At 32.3% G+C, this 11378-nt stretch overlaps 1 protein-coding gene across 8 annotated transcripts in view; it reads left to right on the top strand.

The window, feature by feature from the left end:
• ATF1 (activating transcription factor 1) overlaps positions 1-10895 on the top strand; it is a 58832-nt gene extending 47937 nt beyond the window's left edge. For 3 of the 8 annotated variants that reach the window (XM_006916781.3, XM_006916779.3, XM_025050280.1), the window contains 3 exons: positions 3648-3830; positions 3916-4075; positions 9411-10895. In XM_006916781.3, coding sequence (XP_006916843.1) covers positions 3648-3830; positions 3916-4075; positions 9411-9555 — 488 coding nt within the window. In that variant the 3' untranslated portion in view covers positions 9556-10895. Of the gene's footprint in view, positions 1-3647; positions 3831-3915; positions 4076-6438; positions 6559-8848; positions 8954-9410 lie in introns of those variants that run through there. The other 5 variants (XR_001517333.2, XM_025050277.1, XM_025050279.1 and 2 more) reach the window with 5 other exon arrangements.
• The last annotated feature ends 483 nt before the right edge of the window (positions 10896-11378 follow it).

The following is an 11378-nucleotide window of genomic DNA, read 5'->3' as shown; positions in this document are numbered from 1 at the left end:
TTCATTGAAAAAGTAAATTGAAAAAGATACAAATAAATGGAAGCATATACCATGCTCATAGGTAGGAAGAATCAACATCATTAAAATGGCCATACCCCCCAAAATAATCTATAGATTTAATGTAATTTTTATCAATGATATTTTTCAAAGAACTAGAACAAATAATCTTAAAATTTATATGGAACCACAAAAGAACCTGAATAGCCAAAGCAATCTTGAGAAAGAACAAAGTTGGAAGTACCACGCAACCTGATATCAAACTATACTACAAGGTTATAGTAATCAAAATGGCACGGTACTGGCATAAAAGCAGACACATACATCAATGGAACAGAATAGAGAGCTCAGAAATAAACCCATGCCTGTAAGATCAATTAATCTATGACAAAGGAGGCAAGAATATACACTAGGGAAAAGACAGTCTCTTCAATAAGTGGTGCTGGGAAAACTGGATAAATAACAGGCAAAAAAATTAAATGACCAATTTCTTACACCATGTATAAAAATAAACTCAAAATGGATTCAAGACATAAATATAAGACCCAAAACCATAGAACTCCTAGAAGAAAACAAACTCTGTGACATTTCTCTTAGCAATATTTTTTTTTTGGATGGGTCTCCTCGGGCATGGCAACAAAAGGAGAAAAAAATGGAACTATATCAAAGTGAAGTTTCTGTACTGTGAAGGCAGCCATCAACAAAATGAATGGAAGAAGATATCTGCCAATGATATATTTGATAAAGAATTAATATCCAAAATTTATAAGTAACCCATACAACTTAACTTGAAAAAAACATAATCCAATTTAAAAAGTGGGCAGAAATGGCTTCAAATTATACTACAAAGCGACAGTAATCAAAACGGCATGGTATTGGCAGCAAAACAGACACCTGGACCAGTGGAACAGAATCGAGAACCCAGAATTAAACCCATATTTATATGGGCAAATAATTTTTGACAGAAAAGCCAAAAACATACAGTAGAAAAAGGAAAGCCTCTTCAATAAATGGTGCTGGGAAAATTGGAAGGCCACCTGCAAAAGAATGAAACTAGACTGTTGTCTATCACCACACACCAAAATTAACTCAAAATGGATTAAGGATCTGAATATAAGACCAGAATCAATAAAATGCATAGAGGAAAACATAGGAACTAAACTCAAGGACCTTGGACTTAAAGAGGATTTTATGAATTTGACCTCAAAGGCAAGGGAAGTAAAAGCCAAAATAAACGAATGAGACTACATCAAACTAAAAAGCTTCTGCTCAGCAAAAGAAACCGTCAACAAGGTAAAGAGAAAACCATCCGAATGGGAAAATATATTTGCAAGCAATGCCTCCGATAAGGGTCTAATATAGAGAGAGAGAGAGAGAGAAACTGCCATAAAATGAGGTTGGAGAGATGGCGGGGCCCACAGTGTGGAGTTGGGTTTTATGGAGCCTGGAACTTTTATAACTTGAGGGACCCTCTTTACAAAACTGAATACGAAATGGCCAAAAAACATATTTCTAGGATCTGAAGGTGGGGAGTCTGAACATTTCAAATTCAGAACCTTCTGAAACATCTGCCCTGGCAGGGCTGCACTGTGAGGGGCCTTGTTAAAGAGAAGGAGGCAGACAATGGGCAGTCACTGAAGGATTTTAAGCAAGAAAGTGACATCATCAGATTTGCCTTTTAGGAAAAGCACCCCAAGGGCTGTCTGGAAGATGGATCAGAGGAGCTTGTGTTAGACAGCTAAAAAACCAATTAGGAAGCTATTTTAATAATCCAGAGAGCCAAGTGTCTGAATATGGCAGAATTCATGAAGAAGGAATTGACCTAGCCTCACTCAGCACAATTATTGAGAAATAGTCACCCCAGGAGCCCAGGTCCTTCTGTTCCTGAGCCCATTCTGAAAAAAATAGCAGATGTTTAGGCAGTAAACTTTCTAATATTACTAACAGGAATTTCTTTTCAGCTATATCTTCTCAGGCAAGGGAAACAAAAGAAAAAATAAACAAATGGCACTACATTGAACTAAAAAGCTTTTGCACAGCAAAGGAAACCATCAACAAAACAAAAATACAATGGGAGCAGATATTTGCCAGTGATACATCTGATAAGGAGTTAATATCCAAAAGTTATAAATAAGTCATACAACTTACCACAAAAACAAACCATCTCATTAAAATGGTCAGTGGACCTGAATAGACATTTCTCCAAAGAGGACATAGAGATGATCAGTAGACACATGAAAAGATATGCAACATCACTAATCATCAAAAAATGCAAATTAAACCACAATGAGATATTACCTCACACCTGTCAGAATGGCTATCATCAGTAAATCAACAAAGAATAGGCGTTGGTAAGGATTTGGCAAAAAGGGAACTGGTTGTGCATTGTTGGTAGGATTGAAAATTGGTGCAGCCACTATGGAAACCAGTTTGGAGGTTCCTCAAAAAATTAAAACTAGAAATACTTTATGACCCAGCAATTCTACTTCTGGGTATTTATCCAATGAAACCCAAAGCACTAATTCCGAAAAGATGTATGTATTTACAATAGCCAAGATATGGAAGCAACCTCTGTGCCCATCAGTAGACGACTGCATAAAGAAAACATACATATAGACAGTAGAATATTATTCAGCCATAAAAAAAGAGTGAAATCTTACCATTTGTGACAACACTGATGGACCTAGAGGGTATTATGCTAAGTGAAATAAGTCAGACAAAGACAAATACCATATGATCTCACATGTGGAATCTAAAGAACAAACTAATGAAGAACAACAAAAAACCAAACAGACCCAGAGATACAGAGAGCAAACTGATGGTTGCCAGATGGGAGGGTAGTTGGAGGGCTGGTCCAAAGGTGAAGGGATTAAGAAGTACAAATTGCCAGTTATAAAAATAGTCATAGGGATGTACAGCATGAGGAATATAGTCAATAATATTGTAATAACTATGTATGGTGTCAAATGGGTACTATACTAAGTGGGGCTCACTTTGTAAATTACATAAATGTCAAACCAGTATGCTGTTCACCTGAAGGTAATATAAAATAATATTGAATGTCAACTGTAATTGGAAAATAAAAATAATTTTTAAAATATCACTAATAACATTTAATATTACATCTAACAAATGTTACCTCTAGAGTGGAGCTAAGAAACAGTATGAAGGTTTATTTTTTCATTAGGTAACCTTGTATTTGATTTGAATTTTTCCTTGGGCACACTTATCTATTCAAAAATATTTTTGTTAACAATCTCTTTAATGCTTCTTTTGAATAAAAATTACAAACTATGTTAATGTTTCCTTCTATTTATCTCTCTTATAAGGTTAACCATCGATGCATCCTTTTAATACTCCAGAACTACTGTGACATTAGCAATTAGCATGGATTGGTCCATAGAGCCCAAAATGTGTTTGGAACAGTTATATTGTACAATTTGAGATTAAGATTAGTGCATCTGAACTATAAAATTTTATAAACCAATGCCATTTTATTTCTTTTAACGTATAGTTCAGCTAGAGTAGTCAACAGTTATCAAGTAGAACTGCTTTCAAGCCTGTTTTTAATAGTGTTTTTTTCACCAATCCTTTGCAATTAGTGCATTGTATATAGCCTTACAATAGCTATGTTCTCTCTTTGGTTAAAGTTGCCATTGCCCCAAATGGAGCCTTACAGCTGGCCAGTCCAGGCACAGATGGAGTACAGGGACTTCAGACATTAACCATGACAAATTCAGGCAGTACTCAGCAAGGTACAACAATCCTCCAGTACGCACAGACTTCTGATGGACAGCAGATACTTGTGCCCAGCAACCAGGTGGTTGTACAAAGTAAGTATGCTTAAGTGTCTGTGGAAAGCACCTCAAAGTACTTTCAAAGACACTTATGAATTAACTCATTCTTTTGATCACACAGCTGCATCAGGAGACATGCAGACATATCAGATCCGTACCACACCTTCTGCTACTTCACTGCCACAAACTGTTGTGATGACCTCTCCTGTGACTCTTACATCTCAAACAACTAAGACAGATGACCCCCAGTTGAAAAGAGAAATAAGGTTGATGAAAAACAGGTAAGTGGTAAAATTAAACTGCCAGAATGGGTAATGATTTTGCAAATCTCAAAACATAACCAGATATTAACTAGAATTGTATATTAGAAATAAGGGAGCGAGGTTTATTATGTCAGCTTTATTTTATTGAATATTACATTATGTCTAGTTCTTTTCCAAGGATGGATCAATGAGTCCCATTGCTCAATCTATTTATTTAACAAATGACCTAGAGTTCCTCCACTGATATGTGTCTTTTGAATAACACTAGTAAGCAAAGCTTTTTCCAGCAATATATTTGTTCTTGGGCTGACAAAGTTAAATGAAAATAATAATAATCTGTTACTTGCCATTAACTACAGCAAGAGGAGGAAAGAATTAGTGGGATTCTGCATAATACATAATTTACTTACTGACACAGAAATGCTCTTAAAAATGAGTTTTGATCATGAAAACAGCAGTGGTTTAACCGCAGAAATATTTACTTTTATTTTAATTGTATTTTAAATATTGTTGTATGCACTATATGTTCATCAGGCATGAAAACCACTGGTTCTTTGAGAAAGAATATAATGGATAGTCTTCTGCAGTGTGTTCAAGGAAAAAAAGATTCCAATAAACTATATTTGGAACAAAGTTAAATAACTACAGATACAACAGATTTTTTAAATTACTATGGGATTCTATTTTCAGCTCCTCTCCAATAAGTAAGAAAATTAGAATAAAAGGATATTTTCTAGAGCAATTAAAAATACCATAAAAGGACCAGATGGATGCATTTAATTACTTCAAGATAGACTGCTTCTTTACTAAAAACTAAGAGCAAGCATCTCTGTAAATGGACTTCGTAACAAGGCAGGGACTGTCTATTATTTTGGAGGTTCCAACAAATGCAGTAAGATAAATAAATTAGGTAAATACTAGAAAAGAAGAATTGTATTTGTTTGCTTATGATATAATTGTATACCTAGGAAATCCAAAAGACTTGTTAAAAATTACTAGAATGAGACTTTTATTTCTGACAGTATGACCTTAACTACATAATAGTTTTACAAGCATGATGAAATAAAAAAACTGTCGTTTTAAAAGATTGGATGAGCCTTTAGGAAAGTAAAAGAATTCTTTTCAGATTAGGAATGAATCAGAAGCACGAGGCCATGAGAGTAATAAGCAATGAAGCAGCCCCTGTATAATCAAGATAAATTCAGATCTTTGTGATTGGTATAGCTTTATTATGCAAAGTGGACCTGTGCAGGCTGGGAAACTGGGTCAGAAATTATTCTTCATGAGGTCAAGACCCAAGAAGTGCTACACCCATAAGCTGAGAATTGTAATTTAAAAATGGATCTGAGTTCATAGTGACCCCAATTGCTTGGAAGAAAACCAATCTTGACACAGGCTTTAATGAATTCCCATACACTGAGTTCTAACAAATACAAATTGAAAATTATAGACTACCCAGGGAATTAGGCCTCCATTGTGAAATGCGCCAAAGCCCTAATGTAATTTTCAAAAAAATCTTGGAGGTATTTTTATATATTTATTTTTAAGATGAGGAAACTGAGATCTAGAGAGGTTGTTACTTACCCTAGGTTGCACTGCTTAATAAGTGGTAGAGGTAGAATTTAAACTCACAAGTCCAGTTTTCAGAGCCCAGAGTCTTAGGTAATACTACACTGCCTTTCAGGAGCAAGAATCAGCAAAAAAAGCAGACAACAGGAACGAGTTTTGTAAAGTCTTCTGTTAACTAATGAAGATAGGAAAAGAAGTGTGTGTGTGTATAAAGAAAAAAAGATGTCATTGAAAATCAAAGATCAAGAAACTATAGAAAGTGATAAAAATTGGAAAAGAAAAATAATGTTATTATTAGCAAAGATATATTCATCTGCTTAGAATATCTAGGAGAATCATCTGCAAACTATATGAAAGCTTAAAAAAGAACCAGTTTGTACTGGGAACCCTCCCTTACCAGTTTAGTAAAACAGGAATAAGAGGGGGAAATTATAAGGATTTAAATGAAAGAAGTAAACTATTTTTATATGATTGCCTATTATGAAAAACCCAAATGTACTTAAAAAATTAGTAGAAGTAATGAGTTTTTAAGGTTTAAGATATAAAACAGCTTTTCTGAAATTAGTTTTATTTACATCGGCAATAAAGAGTTTGGTAAATAATTATTTAAAAGGCATCATTTATGTTATCAACAAATAAAATACCTGTGAATAAATCTAACAAAAGATGTCTAGGACATTTATGAAAAATATTGTAAAATGTTTTTGAAAAACATTAAGAAAGATCTAAATAAATGGAGAAATATACTCTGTCCACAGATATGGAAACTCAGCATTATAAAGATGACTATTTTTCCCCCAATTGATCCATAGATTCAATGCAGTTCCAATCAAAACCCAAACAGGTTGTTTGAAGAACTTGACAAGTTGATACTAAAATTTATAGAAGAGTAAAGGGCCAAGAACAGCCAAAATATTCCAGACAAGAATAAGGTGAGGAGATATCAAGTTTTATTTAAAGTTGTGGTAATTAAAATAGTGTGATACACTGAGATAAAATTACCCATGAAATAGAGAGCTTAGAAACAGATCCATAAACACATGAAACCTTGACAAATGGCAGGGCAGATTATGGGGAAGGAGGGACTCTTTAATAAATGGTGCTAAAATAGTTATTTATATAGTAAAAAAAAAAATATTTGATTTCTTCCTCACACAATACACAAATGTCATTCCAGATAGATTAAAGACAAATGTGAAAGATGAAATTTTAAAAGTTAGATGAAAATATATAATCTTATGATTTCAGGTATAGGGAAAATTCCTTAAACAAAACACCACACATCAACATTAACATTAAAGATTAATGAAGCTTCATTAACAATAATGACTTCTATCCATCAAAACATAAAGCAAGTGAAAATATAAGCTTCAAACCTATAGAAGATAACATACCTTACCAAAAAAAGATTTGTTTGAAAAAAATATAAAGATCTAAATTAAGAAGTACAACCCATCGGAAGAAAAAAATTGGCAAAATATATGCATAGGCATTTCTCACAAAACAAATAGTTATAATCATGAAAGATTGCTTACCATTATCAGTAATCAAAGAAATGTAAATTAATACCCGACACTTAGATACCATTTATCCCTACCCAGTTGACAAAAATCTTAAAAGTCTAATCTGGAGCTGGCAAAGGTTTGAAACAGTAGAACTTGGATACTGCTTATGAGAGTGTAAATTGTTGAAGCCGGTTTAGAAATTAATTGGCCTTATCTTGTACAGTTGACCTGGAATGCTTTGTGATTCAGTTGTTTTACTCTGTGACTGAGAAAGACTTGTAGGAAGTAGGCATAAGAATGTTCATAGCAGCCGAAATCAAGAAACAACCCAAATAACCATCAGTAACAGAATGGGTACATAAATGTGGTATTTTGTATTTATACAACAGTATACAATGTAATATAGTGTTCATTTTAAGTGAATGATCAATTTAACATATTAGAAATATTAAGTTGAGTAAAAAAAGTTGCAACAGAATACATAAAGCAGAATATTTTACAATATATTTTAGAAAATAAGCAAACTAAATGATATATAATTTGGAGACATAGCCATCTATAGTAAAACTAAAAAATTAAGCAAAAGATTGAAGCTAGTAATTGCTTCTGGGCAAGAGGCAGGGGTATGGAATTAGGGAATAGGTCAGAAGGCCCTTCAACAATATGGATAATATTTTCTCCTAAGTTGGGTATTGGGTTTACATGTATTCATTTTATTATTATCCTTCATAAAGACAGTTAATATAAAATGTCAATTCTTCCAGAATTCACATATAAATTTAATGTGATTCTCTACAGATCTTTATAGAATTCAACAAAATAGGCTAAAAGTTTACATGGAAGAAATAAGTATCCAGGAATAGGTAAGAACAGAAAGAGGTTATTTGTCTTATATGGCACTGAAATGACTCTAAAGCCATCATAATCAAAACTTGGTATCAGTGAAGAAGCAGACAATTAACATTAGCAAGTGGCATAGAGAGGCCAGAAATAGCTTGTTGTGCTAGTTAAGTACACTTGTAAAGGATGGCTTATTTAATAAAAGATACAGTTGACTCCACACTTGGAAGAAAATTAAATTGGACAATTTTTTTATACCATATACAAAAGTAATTCCAGATGTATTAAAGGCTTAACTGTGAAAATTAAGCAATAAAATCTTTAAAATAAAATTTAGAGAGAACTATATAGTATATGGCATTTTAATCTAAGCCTAAAAAAAGAGAGACCAAAAACATTTATAGCACAAGATATGAAAATATCAGAAGTCAAATGATAGATTAGAAAATAGGGTAAAAACAGGTAAAGGATTATATGTATAATGCAGAGAGAGCTGTGCATTAGGTTGTTTGTCTTTCTGATAAATTCTAATTGTAAAATGGGCAAAAGGGTATGAAGGGACAAAAAGTATAAATAGGCAGTTTGCCTAAGAGCAGATCCAAAAGACCAACAAACTTTTGAAAAGATACTCAATATCACTAATAGGGAAATGAAAATAACAGAATGTCTACATGGCAAAAAAAAATCTGTATACCAACATAGAAACAACATTAAAACAGTATGTATAAACAATCAAGTTGCAGATAATATCTACAGTACATAGTATAAAAACTCAAAACAATACTTTTTACTCTGTATGTGTGTAAATCTTGTATGTGACTTCATAGAATCTGTGGGTCAAAAATTAACCAGAGGACCCATATATTTTACTCCTTAGTATTTATCCAAGAGAAATGGGACATATATTCACAAAGACTGACACAAGAACATGCGTAACAGCTAAAACCAGAAACAGCCCAAGAGAATGGATCAACACATTGTGGTAATATTCATACAATGGAATATGCCCCAAAATATAAAAGTATAAACCAGCATGCAGCAATATGGATGAGCTTCAAAAATATACTGAGTGAAAAGAGACCACACACAAGACTACATGCTGTATAACTGTTATGTGAAGTTCCAGAATAGAAAAAACTTCATCTGTGATAAAAATCATAACAGTAGTTGCTTGGGGAGAGGATCGATCAGGAACAGTCATGAGGGAACTTTCAGGGCCATGAAAAATATTGTCATGGTAGGTGTGTGAGTTATACAGGTATATGCATATGCCAAAACTGACTGAATCCTATACTTAAGATCTATATTTCACTGTATGTAGTTGATACCTTAATTTTTCAAATTAGAAAAAAAAAGATCAGGGAAATTTGCTAAAGTGCATTTACCATTTAAAGAATGTGAACTTTTTCTAATATTGTTTTTTTAATGCTTATATTTAGAGAAGCTGCTCGAGAATGTCGCAGAAAGAAGAAAGAATATGTGAAATGCCTGGAAAATCGAGTTGCAGTCCTGGAAAATCAAAATAAAACTCTAATAGAAGAGTTAAAAACTTTGAAGGATCTTTATTCCCATAAAAGTGTTTGATTCTTAAGAAAATATTTTTGTGGACTTGTCTAAAAATTAGATGGAATTTTTCTTTTTAGTGGAGTTTCATAAATTAAAAGGTCAAAAATGAAGCTTTTAGACTTTTGCAACTCAAAGATAAATATCTTATGCAAGAGATCTAGTGACAGAAGATAAAGTGGAAAATTACCTCATGGAAGTTACTGGCACAACTGGAAACTCTGTAAAAATTAAACATACTCAAGAAGCATGAAATGAACTTTCACCAATTTGAATTTTCTAAATAACGGTAGTTGTCAATCCAAAAATGGCGAATAAAATTTGCTAAATTGAATTTTTAAAAAATAAATCAATTTACCCTATAGGTTTGTAGTTCTTACTATTTCCTAAAATTTACTTTTTTTAATTGTGTGCATGTGTATTTTATTTCTGCCAATAAATTCTAAATTACAAATAGAAAAGCTGATACATAACTAAATATAAATTATGTGTTCTGATTACATACATATACTCATTCTATTGTCAAGTCTTTAAGTGGGTTTTTAAGTTTGTTTATTGGACTTGAGAGGGTTTTTTGAGACTGGATTAAACTATTTTTGAGGCCTTTTCCTAAAAGGCATCTAAGGTACATGAATGGAATGTGGTGATTTTGTAACATTTTTTTATCGGAATGGAAAGAAAACTGTTTAAAAGTTTGACACTTTTAAATAGTTTGTTTTTGCATATTTGGGGAATGGTGATTTTCTACAAATATATAATTGTTTTTTGATTCTATATTCTATATGTGGTTGAATATACATTATTCTGTTGTGCTTTAATAGAATGGAATGTTTACAGGCCCTTGAGGTGATAATAGAGTATTTTTTAAAAACTTTCTAAAGATGCATACCAAAGTTTTCCAAGAGGATTTTATAATCAATTTAATGTAAGGTTTATCAGATTCTAAAATAATAGTTATTAAAGCAATTTTATGTTAGAGACTATTTTGTAATGTAGTGAATGGTACATTTATAAAAGTGACTGCCAATATATTTTTATAGCTAATCTTTATAAATTCTAAAGTTGAGTTTTTAATGATTATTTTAAATGTTTATAGAGTTTGTTTAGTAAAAAAAATATTTTGCATCTCAAACTATCATTTTTATATTATGGGAAGTAAAGTTCCCAGATTGGGTAATTGAATTCTAAGTTTTGTATGCAGTTTATCCAAAGTTCAAAAATGCTGTCAGTACACCGGTGTTTAACCTCTGTATTCCAATTTGTATACATTTTGAAATTGTACTACAAAGCTAGTGTGCGCTTCTTATACAATATGTATTATATTGTTGTCTACGAAATTAAAGGACATTTGATGAAATTAAGTTTGCTGAATGTAAAATATATTGCTTGACATATAAATGACAAGCTTCCTGATAGCCATTGTTAATTATACTAACTATAATGTATTACTAGGTTTAAATGAGGATAAATTTACAACTCTGATCTACATGACCTATTTTAAAATGGGATATGTTTGTATGTTTTGACTCAGAAGCAATTATCATAAACTAAAGACAGCAGACGTTTTTTGTTCTACAGGTATTTAGGACATGATTAAGGAGCCTGTTACATAGAAATCTTAACCTAGTTGATAAATTTATGATTAATCTTAATGAAAATTTCATTAACAGGGTCTTTTAAAATGGGACTCCATTTACTTGGAGTTAAGGGGTCACTGGGTTATATCAGGAGTTTTTAAAAAGATAATATATTGGGTAGATGTTATGTTTGGCTGCAATAAAAATAGTCTACCTCTTAATGCCTTAACAGCTGGACATCCACAAATATTTGTACTCTCCACTGCC

Source organism: Pteropus alecto, unplaced genomic scaffold (genome assembly GCF_000325575.1).
Source record: "Pteropus alecto unplaced genomic scaffold, ASM32557v1 scaffold196, whole genome shotgun sequence".
In the NCBI taxonomy this organism is placed as follows: Eukaryota; Metazoa; Chordata; class Mammalia; order Chiroptera; family Pteropodidae; genus Pteropus; species Pteropus alecto.
Note: the sequence above shows the minus strand (reverse complement) of the source record. Positions and strands in the feature narration are given on the sequence as shown.